The following is a 22093-nucleotide window of genomic DNA, read 5'->3' on the forward strand; positions in this document are numbered from 1 at the left end:
ACTTTTCTACTGTGCTCATTTTGTTGCATTGTTATGGCATAGATTAAAAACTTGGCTATTAGACCACTACCTCATAGACTACAGACCTCTATACGTGTATTACAGACTGCGACTCCTTGTTTAGAGGTGTGATCACATGTTAGACCAACACTTTCACATGCTACGTTGTAGAACTGCACGATTCTGGCCAAAATGAGAATCACAATTTTTTTGCTTAGAATAAAAAGATCACGATTCTCACGATTCCCGCGACATAAAATCTTTCACATTATACAAAAAAATGGGCTAACTTTACTGGTTAGTTCTTACTTTTTTTTTTTTTTTATTCATTAAAGTAATTATTTTAAAAAAATGCATTTGAAAGACTGCTGCGCAAATACAGTGTGACAAAATATTGCAACAACCACCATTTTATTATCTAGGCCGGTGTCTACTAATATATATATATATATATAATATATATAGTTTGGGGGTTCTAAGTAATTTTCTAGCAAAAAAAATGGTTTTAGCTTGAAACCAACAAATATCAGAAAAAGGTTTTAGTGTTTAAGTGGTTAAACTTTTTTCACTTACGCACAGTCTATTCCATTGACAAATTGTTACAATGTTTATACTTAAGTTCAACTGATAAACAATGTTTTGATTCTTTGCAGACTGCCCAGTTTTTTCTCTTCCTTTCTTTTGAGGGCCGTGGCTTCAGAAGAGCAGAGGGAATTCTTTGCATAGAAAGAATTGTGAAACACTTTAGTCAAGATCGCGATAACAATTCTTGACGATTAATTGTGCAGCTCTACTACGTTGTCAACAACCATGTCTATACACTCAACTCCTGCTTGTTATAAGCGGCTCTTGGCCAATCACTTTTATATCAGAGCAGCTTGTTTTTTTTAATACTAAGCATTTTTATTTTAATGCATTGTAATTTTGAAAAAGTTCCTAATAAAATTTAAAAACAAAATTCTGCTGTGTTTGTAAGTGCATCTGCACTGACAGTTTTCTGTTGGTGCCTCTGCAAAGTCCCACAAATACCTGTTAAGTCTGCCAGTGCAGTCTATTCAACGCAACTTCCAGTGATGGTTTGTGTCAACATGCTGCACTGCTTATGTATTCAGAGCAGAGTTGCCACTCTTAGGTAAGCAATGCCTGATTGCACTACAGTGGAATAAAAAAAAAATTACATGGGGTGTCATTATCAGCATTGTCACTGCTGATTTACAAGGCTATAGCTATAGATTTGGATCATTCAAAGCAGACAAAGATTTTTTTTTTTTTTTTTTTTTTTTTTTTTTTTTTTGAGGCTTGTCTGCCCAATAGTAACTGAATTTAGTACTTGTTTAGACCGTCATACAGGAGGATTTGTTTTCTTTTTTTTTTATCCCCCTGACTCACTTTTCCTACTATGCTGGGTGAAATTACAACGCAATTACTTAATACCCGAGCCATCTCTCACTTCCTTTTTTCTTCTGAGCTTAGATTCATATTCCCCTAACCAAAGGAAAAATACAGTTAAAAAATATTATGGATATATAAATATCGAGGAGATTAAACGTTAAAGAAAAAGGTTGTAGGTTCAGAGATTTGAGATTGCAATTTGTTTTTTTCTTTATTTGCATATTGGGTTGGGTAAAATAAGTGCCTACATCAGCTCCATCTATATTTATAGGCTATGTTTACACATGCCTGACACCGATTACATGCGAGTCCGCCCAGTGGGGGTTCCCAGCGATTAGCTGAGGGAGGCATCCCCATTAAACCAGTTTTTTGGTTTAATACAATGCATGAGGGAAGTGATTTGGGGGAGGAAAACCGCACTGAAAGAGCTTACCAGCTTTGAAAAAGAGCGCTTGCACATATACTCTGGATACCTAACAGGGATTGATTGGAGGTTATCACTTTGCCCCCTACTGTGTGGGAATAGCCTGTGAGCCGAACACGAGAGTGTAAGGCAAAAGTAGCTGGTGAGTTTGCTTGCTGAAGGGGAGTGGAGGTCACATATCACAGCGGTGTGGTGGAAGATTTTGACACTGAAGATCTATATCATATCATGTTATGAATCATCACTTACATCACTACGTCACTGATTATTGGACTTTATATGTGTAATATCAGTCTATTATATATTGTAAGTTTATTTATAACACAAGATTATATTTTGCTCATAGAGAAGTGGTGGTAATTAGTTTGTCACATTTAATTTGTCACACACTTTTTTAGGTCTAATTTAGTTTTTAGCACTGCTATTTGATTTCACTGTTGGTGAGGGCAGGTTTATAGTGAATCATTTATTATTATTTTTGCACTGTTTGGAATTTTTAAGCGGCAGCTGAGAGTGAGGTTTAGTTCTGTGAGCGCAGCGTTTGGCACATAGGAAGGGGCGGTTATCCTGTGTACCACACTAGTGATACCTTCTTCTTTTGCTGCGTGGTCCAGCTCTGATGCTCACGTGGCCGTTGTATGCTCATCTAGGTGTGACCACTCTAACCGTTTTTCTTTTTGTTTGTTTTTTTTTGCTATGCAACCCCATATGCAATCAGTTGTGATGCACTGTGTTTTCTGACACCATTCTTTCAGAACCTTCAAAACCGTCATTAAGGTATTTAACAATTTGAGCTACAGTTGCCCTCCTATTGGATCGGACTACCTGGGTCAGCCTTTGCTCCCCACATGCCTCAATGAGTCTTGGCCACCCATGACCCTGTCTCTGGTTTTCTTTCTTTGGACCACTTTTAGTAAGGTCCTGACCATGGCAGACCAGGAACATCCCATAAGTTCTGCAGTTTTGGAGTTGCTCTGACATCTCAGTTGTCTAGCCATTTTATAGTTTGGCTCTTGTCAGAGTCACTCAAATCCTTGTGTATGTCCATTCTTTTTGCATTCAGCACATCAACTTCAAGGACAACATGTTCATTTGCTACCTAATATATCCCACCCACTTTCAGATATCATTGTAATGAGAGAATCAGTGTTCACCTTACCAGCCAATGGTCATAATGTTATGGCTGATTGATGTAGGTTCTATCTAAGGAGGATTAACTACTTTCTTTATTTGTACATCACAGGAAACAGCGTTCGGCTATTAATCCTTACTGGTTTATGTGCCATCTCTAGGTGAATAGACACTGGTAGACCAAAGTCTTAGGAAGTCCGCCCCTATATAAACCCTCCTATACAGGAAGTATTTCATTTTTTTTTTTTACCAGAGGTTCCTGCGATTTGCAGTAGAGGAACGTCATTTCCAGTTTGTGGTTCTGCCCTTTGGGCTTGCCACAGCACCCCGGGTATTTACAAAGGTTCTAGCACCAGTACTGGGTCTTTTAAGGGCCCAGGGAATCTTGGTGCTCAGATACTTGGAAGACCTCCTGCTCAGAAATCACTCACTGTAGGCCCTAGAACAGAGCGTAGCCTGCACAGTGCGGTATTTAGAAAACCTGGGCTGGGTTAAAAATACAGAAAAGTCAGCCTTGAGGCCAGCTCAGTCTCTGAAATATTTAGGTCTGATCCTAGATACAGTCCAGGCAAGGGTATTTTTGCCACCTGTAAAGCTCTGTGCCCTGAAGGATCAGGTAAGGGGCACCAGGCAACCTTCCATTTGGCTCTGTATGAGTCTTCTGGAATGAATGGTGTCCTCCTTTTGAGGCAGTTCCCAATGCCCAGTTCCATTCCAGGCCATACAAGACATCTTGTCGGCCCTTTGGGTCTGGTATGAATATTAAGGGGAGTCCCGAACCAAAATAAAAATTGATACATGCCCCCTGGGGCAGGACCCATGTCCCCAAACACTTTTTATGACAATAGCTTGCATATTAACCTTTAAAATTAGCACTGTTGATTTTGATGCTGCAAACTGAACAGGGGGTGTTCGGCCCATCCCTAGTGGTCAGTACTCTCCAAGACATCGGGAGGGGGATTTCTCCCATAGACTTTTAAAGGGTGTTCCGCGGCTTTCGAATTTGCCGCGAACACCCCAAATTGTTCGCTATTCGGCGAACAGCCAATGTTCGAGTCAAACTCATGCTGGACCCGAACAGACAGCCCATCCTTACTGACCACAGACGCCAGTCTCTCTGGCTGGGAACCGACCCTAGAAGGGTTTTACAGCTCAGGGGAGGTGGTCAAGGGCAGAGCCTGTCCATCAACATCCTGGAATTGCGGGCAGTGTGTCTGGCCCTACGTTTCTTGGCGGTGGAGCTTCAGGACTGCCCTATCAGGGTTCAGTCCGACAATGCCACTGTGGTGGCCTGAATCAACCACCAAGGCAGTACCAGGACCGTTCAGCTCAGGAGGAGGTGAACCACATATTAACCTGGAAAGAGGGACGTGTGCCGTTCTATCGGTGGTCCATATCCTGGGGGTAGAGAACTGGAAGGCAGATTATCTCAGCCGCCAGCAGATCTGCCTGGAGGAATGGTCCCTACGCCCAAATGTGTTTTGGGAAATTTGCCAGTGATGGGGATGTCCAGATGTCGATCTATTGGTATCAAGGTTCAACAACAAGCTACATCAGTTTGTGTCCCCAAAGGGGATGCCCTGGCAATCTGCGCAGATGCTCTGGTAGTTCCATGGAGCTAGTTCTCCCTGGTTTACGCTCCCCCACCCCATCCCTCTTTTTCCACATTTGTTGCGCAGGATTTGGGAAGAGGGGGGTCCAGTCATCCTTGGCTTTGAGTGCAATCAGGGGTCAGATTTCGGCTTTGTCAGTATTCTTCTGAAGGCCCTTTAGCCTCCCATTCTCTGGTCTGAATCTTTATGCAGGGGCAACTTGCTTGCTCCCCCCCCCCCCCCCCCCCATTAGGTCACCTATGTGTCTTTGGGACTCAAACCTGGTGCGGTCTGTTACAGAAACTCAAAGAAATTCCATTAGTCTTGTCACGCAAGCTAGCCTTCCTGATGGCCATCACCTCGGCTAGAAGGGTGTCGGACTTGGCCCTTTCATGTAGGGAACCATACTTAATCCTTCACTACAACAAGATGGTGTTGTGTCCTATTCCATCCTTCTTGCCAAAGTTGGTGTCAGCCTTTTAATTGAATCAGGACATTGTTCTGCCTACCTTTTTCTCTCACCTCATTCGGCGGAAGAGAGGCGACTGCATGCCTTGGATGTAGTGTGGGCAGTCAGTTTATTTGTCTAGACCTGCGGAGATCCGAGGATCAGACTGCTTTTTTTGATTTACCAGAAGAACCCAAGCTTCCATCGCCCATTGTTTATTCAGGGGAACTTCCTGGGCTTTTCGCCATCAGGTATCTGTGGCTCAGATTTGTAAGGCTGCTACCTGGTCTTCAGTGCATACGTTCACAAGATTTTATCAGGTAGATGTTAGAGCAGCCAAGGATTCACCTTTTGGCCATAGTGTACTACAGGCTGCCGTGTAAAGTCTGATGGCTATTTTTTTGGCAGGGTGTCTCCCTCCCCCTCCCCTCAAGGCTATTGCTCTGGGACCTACCAGTAAGTAAGGAAGGATTCGGTGCTTGCTACAAAACTGAAGTACTTCCTGTATGGGAGGGGTTGTATAGGGGCGGACTTCCTGTCTAAGACTTTGGTCTACCAGTGTCCATTGACCTGGAGATGGCGTATAACTCAGTAAGTAAGGAATAATAGTAATAGCCTAACTGTGTGTCCCATCTTGTACTCAAAAGGATTTCACAGGTAAGTATGACGGAAAAAAAAATCATGTTTTTATGATTTAAAATTTAAAAACAACCATATTAAGAAAATTAATAGTTCTAATTCAGAACATGTCACATATTATTTTTCAACACAAGTATGCCTAGCTAATACCATATTTATATTCTGAGTGTTCTAACTATCCTGAAATATCTTTGCAGGTTACTTGCTTTCACGGTGTGAGGGACAGACGGGCTCTCCAGAAAAACCTTTGTCAGATTTGGGCCGTTTATCTTATTTCTCATACTGGAAGAGTGTTGTTATAAACTATCTGTCCACTCATCATGAGAAACAGATAAGTGTAAAAGGGCTTAGTCGAGCTACAGGAATGTGTCCTCATGACATTGCCACTACCTTGCAGCATCTCAACATGATAGACAAGAGAGGTGACAGGTGAGTGACAGACCAAGAAAGTAACATTTCACTGTAATAAGCCTCTGCCATTTTCCATGATCCTTATGGAGAATTCTTTGCCATTCTGTTCTTTTATTGAAAATGTTAGTGTTCATCATATCCAATGACAGCCTATCTGAGAGGTAGTCACCAAGGATATAGCTGTAGCCCTAACTTGACCATGCAGCTTCTGGAAGACACAACAACAATCTAAATGCATATTAGAATTATTTTCTGATTACTGTATATAGTGCAGACACACATAACCAAGTGTTTCAAGAGCATTTTGGATATTACTTAGTGATTGTCGTAGAGCAGATTACATTTTAAAAGTAGAATTACCTTTAAATGCCTGCCTTTTCTAAGGAGCCCTATCACATATTTTACCCTAAAGGCAGCCGATATGCTTGCATGAGGCGGCCACCACATAGTGGGTATTGAGACAACTGTGAAAGGGATTTTAATAAAGAACAAGTTGATTCTGCCTCCCTTAGTACATTAAACTGTGACGCCCAACTCCTACAGGTCCACACTTGCCTTACAAGAGGATAAATATGGACCGGGGGGGCATTGCTTTTTTAAAGTCAGAGAATGGGAGGCAGTTTACAGGCGCTATTTCTAGCACTAAAACACCTGAAAACTGCCTCAGTGTAAAAGGAGTCTAAATGTTACTTTTTCTGGACAGATTGGCCTATACGTGAAGACAAAAAAATATAGGCACACGAAATAAAAGATAATCATATACTGAATACTATAATTACTGCGATTAAGCACATACATTTACAAGTCTAAAATATTTTTGTTATAGTGGTCCTTTCAAATAATCCAAATGTCACATGTGGCGATAAAGGTGATGTCTTAATTGTACAGTTTCGAACACAGGCTGAGTAGTCAAAGACACTGTTATAGGCTCATACATTCAGGTGTTTGGACGCTGGCAAAGCTTTTGAGGACATCTCCCGAGCGCCTTTCCTGTAACCCTGCCCCACTCCCTGAGTCAATGGTGTTTTGCTAAATCACATTTAACTAGCCTCCCTGGCGGTATGAGTATTTTGGATTTTAGGTGCTGAAAGCGGTACAATTATTTTGCATGGAAATTTGGCGTTTTATATTGTAGGCCTGTAATTCTTAACAATAACACACTTAAATCTGTCCAAACAAGAGTCTAGTAGATATCCCGGGTATGATGAAGTTTGAAACACAAAAACATAAATTATAATATAATAAATATAAATAATTTTTAAAAATAATATAATAATAATAAAATAAATTTCCCCACGATTCACTATCGCTCAATTCTGCAAGTGTTCTAATTTACTATCGCTGTTTTCTAGCTGATCTAAAGCCACTTTTGACGTAAAGGGACACTTTTTGGTTGCTATGGACAATCTCCAGTTTCCAGGCAGAAAGAACAGTATATATCATATAAAACTGCATGCAGGGCATGGGCCAAAGCACTGGGGACAAAAGGGATGTGAAATAATGTCATACAGTACTGTAATCTGTAAGATTACAGTACTGTATGTGTTCTGATTTTTACATTTTTTTTAATTTGCCGCCAGGCTCCGCCCCCGTGCGCCGCTCGCGGGGAACGGAGCCTGGCACGGAGAGGCTTCGGAGGAGACAGAGCCCACGGACACTGCGGGGGACATCGCAGGATCCTGGGAACAAGGTAAGTAAAGCCGCACCAGGATCGTGCAATGTAATCCAGAGTGTGGCTCGGGGTTACCGCTAATGGGACTGAAATTTAACCCCGAGCCACACCCGGGATTACCGTCAGGGAGGCTAGTTTAGTTTATTTTATATTCAGATTCTTCCATCAACTCTTCAGTGTCTTCTATTACCACAACAGAAGCATGGTATCCAGAGCGCTGCAACCTTGTAAAACCTTGGGAGTCTTACCCAGACCCTTTTAATCTTGTTTCAGGCTTTTACCTTGGTACTTTATGTGCCAAGGTAGAACAGGTGTTCTACAGGGCCAGATGCTGAGGACAGAATATTCACAAAGGTCCTAGCACCTCTTCTTGCCCTTTTTGCAACTCTGAGCATTCAGGTCATAGGATATTCTAATGACCTTCCCCTGAATGACTCATCCTCCCTTCCAGTTGTCTGCAAACATACGCAGGACAATTCACATGCCCAAGGCTTTCAGTTGAAAAATCCATTTCCTAAAATCTGCTCTCCAGCCTTCTCTTCGCCTGGGATACTTGGGTCAGGTCCTGGACATATCCCAAGCTCCAGAGAAGAAAATGCTCTCTGAGCTCCCACTCAGGAACTGCGGTCAAATAAATTCTCCTTCTAGCCCTCATGGTAGCCTCCTTCATGACTCTACCATTCACCAAATTTCATTTTATGCCTATCCAGCACAACATGTCAACTTGGAATAAGCACGCTCCTTCTTTCTACATAACCATTCTCCTATCCACTCAAGAAATTTCCCTGTATAGCATGAATCTATCCATGGCTGCCGCAGCCACCCCCCTATTCATGCGTTTGGCCCCTTTCAGGGCTCCGGGCGCATGAATTAAAGCGGCCAGGTTTTTTCTTTTTTTAAGCACCTGATTAGAGCCAGAGATTCTAATAGGCTTCAAAATAGGGTGGGCTCGGGTTGCAGAGCATGCGACCCGAGCCCACCCAGGTGTGTTACAACAGTGAATGACTATTCACTGTTAAAACACTGATCCTCAATCTGGCCAATCAGAAGCAGATGTGAGAAATGTTTTTCTGATTGGACGAAAAGAGAAGACTCCCAATTTGGCCACCGAGGAGGAGGGAGGAAATGGAAGCCGCCGTGATAACCCACGGAGAGCAGGAGAACGGGAGGCCGCCGAGCAGGGGAAGCCACCGGTGATGGGGTAAGACCGACGGAGGGGGTGTCATACAGTTTGCCGCTCCCCACCCCCCAAACAAAATTAACGGCCGCCAATGACCCATAGCATAATTCCATTTTATTAAACTCTCTTTAAAAACAGATAGAATACTCACAATTGTATTTTTGGATTAAAAGCATGTAACATTGGTTTGGAACACAGTATCTGCGGTTTGCGCTCCAGATACCGGATGTGACGTCACCGGAAGTTATCACCTGCCTTATGCATTTCGCTCCTCCCCAGAAGCGTGATCAAAGGTTCTCTCATGATGCTTCTGGAGGAGTGAAATGCATAAGGCAGGCGCGGGAACTTCCGGTGAAGTCACGTCTGGTATTTGGAGTGCAAACCGCAGATATCGTGTTCCATACCAGCGTTACATGCTTTTAATCCAAGAATACAATTGTGAGTGTTCAATCTGTTTTAAAAAAAGTTTTTTAATAAAATGGAATTGGGCTATGGATATCTCCCGATTCTCCTTTCGTGACATTAAATATGAGAGACCTGTCATCTCGCTGGAGCATATGATAGAGTGGAGAATCACCCATCACAGGAATCTGAGGATTGTCATTACTTTAACAGGCGTTTTATCCACTGATAGTCCATGAGCGAAGGCACGTGAGGAGGGGAGCACAACACCTTATGGCTTTTTATTGCACACCACTGGTACAAAAGAATTTGAGAACGTATTGCACTTTTAAAGGACCATATATATGATGCTCTGAACTATTTTTATATCTATGTTGATGATTGTAACACATTTTGAACGGAGTCGTGAGTAGAAGTCTTGCATTGTGTGTGTGTGTGTGTATATGTATGTACGCATAGCGGCACATACAGTGGGGACGGAAAGTATTCAAACCCCCTTAAATTTTTCACTCTTTGTTATATTGCAGCCATTTGCTAAAATTATTTAAGTTCATTTTTTTTCCTCAATGTACGCACAGCACCCCATATTGACAGAAAAACACAGAATTGTTGACATTTTTCAGATTTATTAAAAAAGAAAAACTGAAATATCACATGGTCCTAAGTATTCAGACCCTTTGCTCAGTATTTAGTAGAAGCACCCTTTTGATCTAATACAGCCATGAGTCTTTTTAGGAAAGATGCAACAAGTTTTTCACAAATTGATTTAGGGATCCTCTGCCATTCCTCCTTGCAGATCCTCTCCAGTTCTGTCAGGTTGGATGGTAAACGTTGGTGGACAGCCATTTTTAGGTCTCTCCAGAGATGCTCAATTGGGTTTAAGTCAGGGCTCTGCCTGGGCCATTCAAGAACAGTCACGGAGTTGTTGTGAAGCCACTCCTTCATTATTTTAGCTGTGTGCTTAGAGTCATTGTCTTGTTGGAAGGTAAACCTTCGGCCCAGTCTGAGGTCCTGAGCACTCTGGAGAAGGTTTTCGTCCAGGATATCCCTGCACTTGGCCGCATTCATCTTTCCCTCAATTGCAACCAGTCGTCCTGTCCCTGCAGCTGAAAAACACCCCCACAGCATGATGCTGCCACCACCTTGCTTCACTTTTGGGACTGTATTGGACAGGTGATGAGCAGTGCCTGGTTTTCTCCACACATACCGCTTAGAATTAAGGCCAGAAAGTTCTATCTTGGTCTCATCAGACCAGAGAATCCTATTTCTCACCATCTTGGAGTCTTTCAGGTGTTTTTTAGCAAACTCCATGTGGGCTTTCATGTGTCTTGCACTGAGGAGAGGCTTCCGTCAGACCACGCTGCCATAAATCCCCGACTGGTGGAGGGCTGCAGTGATGGTTGACTTTCTACAACTTTCTCTCATCTCCCGAATGCATCTCTGGAGCTCAGCCACAGTGATATTTGGGTTCTTCTTTACCTCTCTCGCTAAGGCTCTTCTCCCACGATAGCTCAGGTTGGCAGGACGGCCAGCTCTAGGAAGGGTTCTGGTGGTCCCAAACGTCTTCCATTTAAGGATTATGGAGGCCACTATGCTCTTAGGAACCTTAAGTGCAACAGAAATTTTTTTTGTAACTTTGGCCAGATCTGTGCCTTGCCACAATTCTGTCTCTGAGCTCTTCAGGCAGTTCCTTTGACCTCATGATTCTCATTTGCTCTGACATGCACTGTGAGCTGTAAGGTCATATATAGACAGGTGTGTGGCTTTCCTAATCAAGTCCAATCAGTATAATCAAACACAGCTGGACTCAAATGAAGGTGTAGAACCATCTCAAGGATGATCAGAAGAAATGGACCACACCTGAGTTAAATATAAGTGTCACAGCAAAGGGTCTGAATACTTAGGACCATGTGATATTTCAGTTTTTTTCTTTTTAATAAATCTGCAAAAATGTCAACAATTCTGTGTTTTTCTGTCAATATTGGGTGCTGTGTGTACATTAATGAGGAAAAAAAATGAACTTAAATGATTTTAGCAAATGGCTGCAATATAACAAAGAGAGAAAAATTTAAGGGGGTCTAAATACTTTCTGTCCCCACTGTATACTACAATGTGGCGATATTAACACTTTATAATAAACTATCTCTGTTTGTGGCCACGGAGCCCCTAGCATAGGCCGATCTATAATTTCCCTCCAGTGTGAATTCTACGTTGTCTGCTCCACAAAATAGAACAAGAGAAGAAGCTGGTGATACTCATCGCACCAAATTGGCCAAGAGGAACCTAGTACGCAGACCTACTCGGACTACTTGGCAATTACCCCAGGCCAGACCTGCAAGGCCCTCTTGTCCATCCTGCTTCTTAGTCACTAGATTTAACAGCATTGTGTTTAAGCCCAGGTCCTAAAAGATAGAGGGGACTCTGAGCCTGTCTTTCCTACCTAAAAGCAAAAAAAACTTCCAAAAAGATCTGTTGTACCTGGAAATACTCATTTGCCTGGGGTAAGCACAGGCACTTCAATACCAGGGATATGTCTGTGCCTCAAATTCTGGCCTTCCTACAGTCAGGACTTGACCAGAACGTGGTCTTAAGAATTCTGAAATGACTGGTTTCGGCCTTGTTCATTCTTTTTCAAAAGCCTTTGACAGCCTGTGCTTCCTTGGGAACCCAACTTGGTTCTCTCCTCCCTCCTCCCAACCCATCAGGGGTATCCCTTTAGATGATCTCCTCTGCAAAGTGGCATTTTTGGTTGCTCTGTTGTCTTTAAATTGGCAGCTCTTTTGTAAGGAGCTGTTCCTTATTCTTCCAATGACAAGGTAGTTCTACACTCAAGACCATCCTTTTTTTTATAGACTGGTATCGGTCTTCTATCTCTAATGAAGATATAGTCCTGCCATACTTATGCCCTGCTCCAAAGCACCCAAAGGAAATTAGAAACCTAGAAAAGTGATGGCAGAAAAGACCAAGTAGTCCATCGAGTCTGCCCATATTTATTTTTTAACCTTTGTCTCAGTATAGATCTATCTTTGTCCCAAGCATGTTTGAAGCACTTTACTGTTGACTGTCTCACTACATCTGCTAGAAGTTTATTCCAAGCACAACTACCTTTTCAACAAAATAATGCTTTCTAAAATTAGTTTTGAACTTTCCTCCAGTTATTTTGAGGTCGTGTTCTTGATTTTGGTTTCATATTGAAAAAAAAACTGCTCTCCTGAACCTTATTTACCCCCTTGATGTTTTTAAAAGTTTGTCATGTCTCCCCTTTCCTTTCTTTCCTTCAGACCGTTCATATTAAAGTGGTAGTAAACCGCCAAAAAAAAAAGTGAAAAAAACCTGCAAGACAATAACATAATGTGCTAGTATGCATTGCATACTAGCACATTATGAAATACCTTAGAATGAATGATGCTCCCGCAGCTGACCTGTTCCCTTGGCGTTTCTTCCGGGTTCGCGGGCACTGTCGCTGTGACTGGCCGGACCCGCGATGACGTATGTGTGGGAGTCCACCGTTCCGGCACGAGCCACCGGACCTTCTGCGCGCATGCGCCGCTGACGTTTGCGGCTACATGAAAGGTGAATATCTCCTAAACCCATGTAGGTTTAGGTGATATTAATTTTACCTACAGGTAAGCCTTATTATAGGCTTACCTGTAGGTAAAAATGACCAAGCAGACAATACAACCGTTTAAGTTCCTGAAGTCACTTTCGATATGTTTTATCCCCCAGACCTTAAACCATTTTGTTACCGTCTCTGGATTTGTTCTTTCTTATCAATTTCTTTCTGTAAATGAGATCTCCAGAACTGGACACAACATTCTAAATGAGATCTCACTAAAGATCTATATGGGGGAATCCTCCTGCTGGTGATCCCTCTAGTGATGCACCCTAGAATTCTGATCGCTTTTCCCACTGCCTGGTCACACTGTTTGCTCATTTTGCAATCATCTTTAAAAAAAAAAGTACCCCCAAATCATTTTCCTCAGTAGTTCTGACCAGTGCTTACTCTTCATTGCCTGGAAATAGAGCTGTAAGGGTTTACCTCAAAGCAACAACTTCTATCAGGAAAATGGACTTTCTTGTCTTACCCTCAGGACCTCACAAGGGGCATCATCTTCCAAGTCCAGCATCGCTTGCTGGATAAGACAACTGAGCATTAAAGCTTACACTCTCAAGGACAAATCTCCTGTGCTTTTACACACCCACTCCACCAGGTCAGTAAGACTTTTCTGAGCATTCTGGTACCAGGTCTCTGTAGCTCAGCTTTGTAAGACCACCACCTGGTTCTCTGTTCATACCTTTTGCAAAGGTCTGTCAGGTAGATGCCCAATATTCTTTGGATGCAGCTTTCAGTCGTGAGATTCTTGCAGCGGCACTCTGAATTTGGGTCCTTTCGATCTTTGTTGTTGGGCCTGTTGGCACTGTTCTTTTTGCCTTGTTGGCCGCCTTTATTGCTTGGGGGTGTCTCAGGGTCTTTGAATACTCAGCCTGTATTGTATTGTACTGTACTGTACAGTGCAATTAAGATGAGGAATGCTTTACTTGCAAATTACATAGCTTAGAGTACAGTACAGGACACCATTCCCTCTATTTTCTTTGGTTACTCTGCATTGCTTGCTAGAGAACTGAGGACTCATGGAGTGGGGTAAAGGTTTAGAGGGAGGGTGCCCAGGGGGTCTGTCCTCACATAATTTTGCCAGTGTTCAATTGCCTGCAAGTACGAGCCTATAACCCAGGGTCTATGAATACTCGGCCTGTGTCCTCTACTGTACTCCAAGATATAGAATTTACAATGAAGTCAACATTTTTTTTTTCTTCTTGGTTCTGATCTGTTATGTTTCATGTTAAAGTTAAACTGAACCCTGTTTTGTTCCACCCTTTTCCTGCATAACCTAAATTTTACCAGGATCCAGGGAACATTATATCAGTTTATACTTTTAAAGTTTCACCTTCTTATGAGATTTTCAAACTCATCATAATACCTATGAATGACACACTTTCAATGGCACAGTATCCAGTATGGTCTCCTTTTTTTTTTTTGTTTGCCATTGTAAACCATTTAATTATAACCGTATACACTATGCCTCGTGGTCTGCTTTTGACATGAAGGTGATGTTTTTGTACTTTTCGCAGGTTTGTTGTTGTTCGACGTGAAAAGTTTTTGACAAGTTTTATGGCCAAAGTAAAATCTCGGGTTCAGATAAATGAGGTTGACCCTGACTGCCTCAGGTGGACGCCAGTCATTTCATCTAACTCTGCAGTGTCTGAAGATGAACATGATTCTGAAAAGGAGGTACGCTATTCTCTGAAAGCTAACTTAGCCTAAACCGTTGTCCGTTTACTTTCATGCTGCTGGATAGATTTGGTCACTGGCTACTGACATGTTTTGAGTGCTATTGCAAGGCAGTATTATGTTTCGTACTAGATTCGCTTTTTATTTTACATAGTATAGAATTAGAAAAATGCCGGGATTTCCATTGGAAAGAAAAGTGTCTGTGCCACAGTCTTTCCAAATCGCCATAATGGTGATTTTACTCCTAAGTGACCATGGGGGGGGGGGGTTGTTGGGAGAAAATCCGTGGCTGTATCTATGGTGCAACCCTGCAAATCTATGTAGATATGCTGCATATCCTAAGTTGGGTCTACACTAGTTACTGCTGTCCTAGCACCAGGCCTAGGTTAATCAAATTACCAAAGACTACCATGGTTGGTTTCCAGACATTATCTTAGCATCATAACCCTGGTAACACTGTGATAGCAAGGCTCAACTGCACACTTGGAATCATACTGCATAAATAGCAGTATGTATTCATTCATGGGCTTTCACATAATATTTAGTATAGACCTGTAGTAACCTAATTCTGCATGAGTACATTTCTAACATATTGCAAAATACAGCAACAGTATTTTTTTTTTTTTCAGAAAATCTATACTTTTTGTTGTTAAAATAGCAGTGCCTGAACCTTAGCCATGTGATTTTCCAGTGTCTCTTTAAAGTACGTGTATTTGAATATGTACGTGTATTCTTGCAGGCAGAACATCTCATGGAGCAGGAAAGTTGTAGGGAGCAAGAACACCAGCACGTCTACTCACAATCGCACTCAAAGCAGTCCCCATCAAAGGATGAGGCTCTTGGCACCTACTTGTTTCCTGCAGCAGAGACCCCAGAAACTTTAGAGAAGGAAAAGCCCATAAAGCACAACCAGAAAAGTTTCGAGGATAAAGCTGAAGAACCGCATCTAGAAGTTACACCAATACTTACCAAACCACAGACGCTCACAGTGAAGAGAAAGGTAAATGATTCACAGGAAATAGAAGATTTTAACGCTTTGTACGTACATTTTTTTTTTTTTTTTTTTTTAACATTGTACAAAGAACTGAAAATGGTGAATTATCTATAAAACATATGAATCTGATATGATTTTGGCCAGTTATTGCCATCCTCATCCCAAGTATTTTGATTATGCAGAAATTGTGTGCAGCAGTACATTTAGTCATCTGCTTGACTAGGACAGTATTGCATAGTTCAGTGTTTTGGACTCTGGGCAGTAAGAGTAGAGATCTTTCATACAAGTAGAAGATTATTTTCTGCTCATCTGAATACTGATTACCAGAAAAACAGCTTCACAGGCAGTTTGGCTATTAAGTGCCATATTTGCACTTCTGTCCAGTTCTGGGATCTTCACAGAGCTGGTGGAAAGTTTTTTTTAATTTTTTGTTTTTTTTGTTTTTTGGGGTTTTTTTTTTTTTTTTTTTTTAACCTGTCTGCTTACCTCACTGACCCAGCCTGTTGGACAATGAAGTAGCAGCAGCAGACTGAGACAGACCATCTCTGTGCTCTTCTTCTTTTACTGTGTTCATTATCAGAACATGTGCATTCAGCACCCATGACTGGCTCCCAATGCTGCCCCTCCCTATCTACCTGCCTTTTACTGTATAGGGCATGCCAAGAGGCTAATACAAAGTCAAAATTCAGGTATTTACACTACACTAGTTGCATTTTGAAGTACTTACTTTTTTGAATGAATACTTATGAACCATCCCTTCTCCAGACAATGCACAGTACATTGTTTTATTAAATAAAAGTAGACGCGGTGTACTTGACAGATTTACAATAACATAGACTTTGGTACAGACTGTTGTTACTCTAAAGCTTGAAAGCCAGCTCTAGTGTATAATTGTAAAGCATACCTAGCATTTTTTTGGAAAACAGTCAGCAAGGGTAGCCTAGTTCTTACCACAAGGGTATAGTTCTTACCACAGCTATGCTCTAGGTACTGATCTAGGTAAAAAGATATAAAAACAGTGCAGCGCTACGATAGCAACCAGTGGACTAAAATGATATAAACATGACATATATCCATAAAAAGTCCCCTATTTTGAAGAGAAGAAATGTAGGGTTGATGGGAAGGAATCTCCTCTGCGGTGATAAGGGTGCTTCATACAGGTTCAAAAGTGCTACTCAATCCGTGCTACCACCACCTGCTAGCCAAACTGCTCACCTTAGATTATGGACCCCTGAGGTAACAGACGGGTCATACAGGCATTCACCACAAGTTGTGGCTATAGATGGAATCTTGGGTAGGAAGACAGGCACACCCCTTGAGAGACTGCACTCAGTAACTTTACATTTTCATCCGTGATAACATGAAATATAAAGGATAATATAGTGCACACTGGCTAAAACACTTCCTTTATTAAAAGACAGGTACTCACATAAGAAGCACTAAACCCTAGTGCTGGGATCAATGGTGTAATATAACATCAATTGTAACATCGATGGATAAGGTGGCTGCAGTGACGTCTAGGGATACTCCCATGAGTATATTTCATGTTATCACGGATGAAAATGTAAAGTTACTGAGTGCAGTCTCTCAAGGGGAATGCCCGTCTTCCTACCCAAGATTCCATCTATAGCCACAACTTGTGGTGAATGCCTGTATGACCCGTCTGTTAGCTCAGCGGTCCATAATCTAAGGTGAGCAGTTTGGCTAGCAGATGTGTGGTGGCACAGATTGAGTAGCACTTTTGAACCTGTATGAAGCACCCTTATCACCGCAGAGGAGATTCCTTCCTATCAACCCTACATTTCTTCTCTTCAAAATAGGGGACTTTTTATAGATATATGTCATGTTTATATCATTTTAGTCCTCTGGTAGCTATCGTAGCTCTGCACTGTTTTTATATCTTTTTACCTAGATCAGTACCTAGAGCATAGCTGTGGTAAGAACTATATACATACCACACAGGGAAAAAAAATTACTAGTGCAACAAAGACTGTATTTTGAGTGATTTGAATAGATGTTACTATCGTAGTCTGTCCTATCAACTAGCCGACTAATGGTGAAGATTGTTGCAGATAGTTATCTGCAGTATATGATGTTTTACTCCTAAAACAGACATGAATATAAAATTTTCAAAGCAGAAAGAACTTGATTCCAATGCATTTTTTCAGTTTTCACATTTGGGAGAATATGCACTGCTGTATACTTTGAGAAAAATTAGTGTAAAACCTGTATGCAAGACAAAAAACAAATGCATAAAAAATACGGGACACAGAGCAGGCTATACATCATGATTACCTGGGTTATGCAGCACCTATAGGTGTATGGACACTGGCAGAAACACAGGAAATCCTCCCCTCTATAACCCCTCCCTTACAGGAAGCATGAGTTTGTTTTTGTTTTTTGCTTTTTGCCAATGCCTTAAAGGTGATGGTTACTGAAGCTCAAACTCTGTGTAATATTGCCAGAACTCTCAAGCAGATCAAGAAGGGTTTAAAAGACGGGTTGGCCGATCCATTCTTATAGCTGGGCCCTAAAATAAATGGTATCTGGGCCCCGCTACCTTGGAGATGGATTGCCTGTAATGTGGCTTTTTGGTGTTAGACCCCGCATTACAGGACTCTGTCAACTGATCAAGGGGTTTCCGGTAAGTTGCTGTACAGGTCCAGGACAGTGGTGAATGTTAGTCCCTGATGGTCCGCTGTGACAGAGCCTGCGGTGAGGTGTCAAAGTTTGATCAGTGGCTCTGTGGCAGGATCCTGGAGCAGGAAACAGGTGAGTGGTCCTTTAAGTGGGGATCCTGATCAGTTGGCCTAGGGCACATGTGTCAAACACAAGGCCGGCGAGCAAAATCCGGCCCACCAGGCCATTTAATGTGGCCCTCGCACCTAGGAGAAGGGGTAGAAGTAAGATGTGGACAGCCTGTGAAAGAGAGCTGAACCCTGCACACTGTGAATAGCACACCCCTAAACTCTGCACTCTGTAGTGCACCCCTGTACTCTGCACTTTGTATGTAGTGCAACCCAGAACTCTGCATTCTGTAGTGCACCCCTGAACTCTGCGCTCTGCAAGTAGTGCGCCCCTGAGCTCTGCAAGTAGTGCGCCCCTGAGCTCTGCAAGTAGTGCACCCCTGAGCTCTGCAAGTAGAGCGCCCCTGAGCTCTGCGCTCTGTAAGTAGAGCGCCCCTGAGCTCTGCGCTCTGTAAGTAGAGCGCCCCTGAGCTCTGCGCTCTGTAAGTAGAGCACCCCTGAGCTCTGCGCTCTGTAAGTAGAGCGCCCCTGAGCTCTGCGCTCTGTAAGTAGTGCGCCCCTGAGCTCTGCGCTCTGTAAGTAGTGCGCCCCTGAGCTCTGCGCTCTGTAAGTAGTGCGCCCCTGAGCTCTGCGCTCTGTATACAATTTGGCCACACCCACCATTCAATGTAGTCCGGCAGGGGGGCATGGTTGAGTTCCTGCATCTATTCTCTGAGAAAAAAAGCCCTGGATAAATACTTTTACAGATACAACTCTCCCTTTTGAGGACAACCATAATGCTGATGCGGCCGCAATTAAATTGAGTTTGACACCCCCGGCCTAGAGAGTCGTCCTTGTCTGACCACTGTGTGCATTGTGGTGACCTCTGTGTACCTATGTATTATTGGTTCTCCTAGTATTAAACTAGCGTTTTCCCTCTTCTGTGTTTCTAAGAGGCTGTTTTTCCTTTTTTCTGTCTCATAGTAGTTCATAGTAGGCGAGGTTGAAAAAAGACACAAGTCCAACCTATGTGTGTGATTTTATGTTAGTATTACATTGTATATTCCTGTATGTTGCGGTCGGTCAGGTGCCTATCTAATAGTTTTTTTTAAATTATTGATGCTCCCCGCTAAAACCACTGCCTGTGGAAGAGAATTCCACATCCTAACCGCTCTTACATTAAAGAACTCTCTACGCAGTTTAAGGTTAAACAACTTTTCTTCTAATTTTAGTGAATGGCTGCATGTCTTATTAAATTCCCTTTCGCGGAAAAGCCCTATTGTGGGGTAGGGCTGGGAGATTTTCTTAAAAAAAAAAAAATCTTCGATTCTCTTAAAAAAAACTCGATTCACGATTCGAATCGAGTTTTTTTTTTGGAAATCACGCCGGTCCCGAGGCGCTGCGGGCATGAGCTTTTAGGCGAGGCCGCGGCTTCGGCCTAGTCCGCAGTGTCCGGCCTCGCGGACTATGCCGAAGCCGCGGCCTCACCTAAAAACTCCTTGCCCGCAGTTCTTCAGGCCCGGCGCGGTGTCCGCGCCGGTCCGGAGGCGCTGTGGGCATGAGTTTTTAGGCGAGGCCGCGGCTTCGGCCTAGTCCGCGCCATCCGGCCGTAGCCGCGGACTAGGCCGAAGCCGTGGCCTCGCCTAAAAACTCATGCCTGCAGCGCCTCCGGACCGGCGCGGTGAAAAAAAAAAAAATCTAAAAAAATCGATTTGCTTAAATTTTGAATCGATTTGACCTCTCAACTCGATTCAAGATTTAAATCGATTTTTTTCCCAGCCCTATTGTGGGGTCACCAGTACGGTATTTGTGTATTGAAATCCTATCCCCTCTCAAGCGTCTCATCTCCAGAGAGAACAAGTTCGGTGCTCGTAACCTTTCCTCATAACGAAGGTCCTCCAGTCCCTTTATTATTTTTGTTGCCCTTCTCTGGATTCACTCCAATTCCAGCACACCTTCCTGAAGACTGGTGCCCAGAACTGGACAGCATACTCCAGGTGTGGCCAGACCAGAGTCTTGTAGATTGGGTGAATTATCATTTTATCTCTGGAGTTAATTACCTTTTTAATGCATACCAATATTCTGTTTGCTTTGCTTGCAGCAGCTTGGCATTGCATGCCATTGCTGAGCCTGTCATCTACTAGGACCCCCAGGTCCTTTTCCATCCTAGATTCCCCCAGAGGTTCTCCCCCTAGCGAGTAGATTGTATTCATATTTTTGCCACCCAAATGCATTATTTTACATTTTTCTACATTAAACCTCATTTGCCATGTAGTTGCCCACCCCATTAATTTGTTCGGATCGTCTTGCAAGGTTCCCACCTCCTGCGGAGAAGTTATTGCCTTGCTTAGCTTAGTATCGTCCGCAAATACAGAGATTGAGCTGTTTATTCCATCCTCCAGGTCATTTATGAATAAATTAAATAGGATTGGTCCCAGGACAGAACCCTGGGGGACCAGACTTTCCACCCCGGACCATTCCGAGTACTCCCCATTTATCACTACCCTCTGAACTCTCCCCTGTAGCCAGTTTTCAATCCATGTACTCAGCCTATGGTCCATGCCAACGGACCTTACTTTGTACAGTAAGCCGTTCATGGGGAACTGTATCAAATGCTTTTGCAAAATCCAGACTACGTCTACGGGCCTTCCTTTATCTAGATGGCAGCTCCCCTCCTCATAAAAGGTTAATAGATTGGTTTGGCAAGAACGATTTTTCATGAATCCATGCTGATTACTGCTAATGATACCATTGTCATTACCAAAATCTTGTATATAGTCCTTTATCCCCTCTAAGACCTTGCATACAATTGATGTTAGGCTAACTGGTCTGTAATTCCCAGGGATGTATCTTGGCCCTTTTTTAAATATTGGTGCTACGTATGCTTTTTCAGCTGGTACCATTTCATTCCAGTCAGTAGACTGTTTGTAAAAATTAGGTGGTCTGGCAATTACTTGACTGAGTTTCTTAAGGACCCTCGGGTACAAGCCATCTGGTCCTGGTGACTTATGAATGTTGTGTTTTTCAAGCCTATTTCTAATTCTGTCCTCTGTTAGCCATGAGGGTGCTTCCTGTGACATCATGAGGATAAACATTGCAGTTTTGGTTACTGAAGCCCCCCCGATTTCCCTTGTGAAGACTGAGGAGAAGAGTAAATTCAATACCTTCGCCATCTCTCCATCCTTATTAACCAGATTCCATTGATCATTCTTTATGGGACCAATATGCTCTGACCTCCCTTTCTTAATATTTATATACTTAAAAAAATTTTTGGGATTTTTTTTTACTCTCCTCCTCTATGTGCCTTTCATGTGCTATCTTAGCTGCCCTGATTGCACCCTTACATTTTTTGTTGCATTCTTTGTAAAGTTGGAATGCTGATGATCCATCAGCCTTGTATTTTTTGAAGGCCTTCTCCTTTTGCTTTTATATGCATTTTTACATTGGCGTTAAGCCACCCAGGACTTTTATTAACTTTTAAAATTTATTTCCCATTGGAATGCACTGGCTAATGCCCTTATTTAATATGCTCTTAAAGGATACCAATTTTTCCCTTGTGTTCTTTGTTTTTAAGATTTTATCCCAATTATTTTCTTCTAGCAAGGATCATAGTTTAGGGAAGTTGGCTCTTTTGAAATTCAGTGTCTTTGTATTCCCCTTATGCTTCCGATTTGTGTGATTTATACTAAACTAATTGACCTGTGATCGCTGTTTCCTAAATTGCCCTGTATTTCCACATCATGATCAGGTCTGTATTGTTGGTAATCTAAATAAATAAATGATTTTGCACTA

The 22093-nt window shown here is 42.5% G+C and overlaps 1 protein-coding gene across 5 annotated transcripts in view; it reads left to right on the forward strand.

The window, feature by feature from the left end:
• The window catches only part of KAT6B (lysine acetyltransferase 6B), a 228609-nt gene that overhangs the window by 168663 nt on the left and 37853 nt on the right, over nt 1-22093 (forward strand). For all 5 annotated transcript variants that reach the window (XM_073596770.1, XM_073596768.1, XM_073596772.1 and 2 more), the window contains 3 exons: nt 5824-6055; nt 14422-14581; nt 15321-15581. In XM_073596770.1, the coding sequence (XP_073452871.1) occupies nt 5824-6055; nt 14422-14581; nt 15321-15581 (653 nt within the window). The remainder of the gene's footprint in view (nt 1-5823; nt 6056-14421; nt 14582-15320; nt 15582-22093) is intronic.

This window comes from Aquarana catesbeiana, linkage group LG08 (assembly GCF_042186555.1).
Source record: "Aquarana catesbeiana isolate 2022-GZ linkage group LG08, ASM4218655v1, whole genome shotgun sequence".
NCBI lineage: Eukaryota > Metazoa > Chordata > Amphibia > Anura > Ranidae > Aquarana > Aquarana catesbeiana.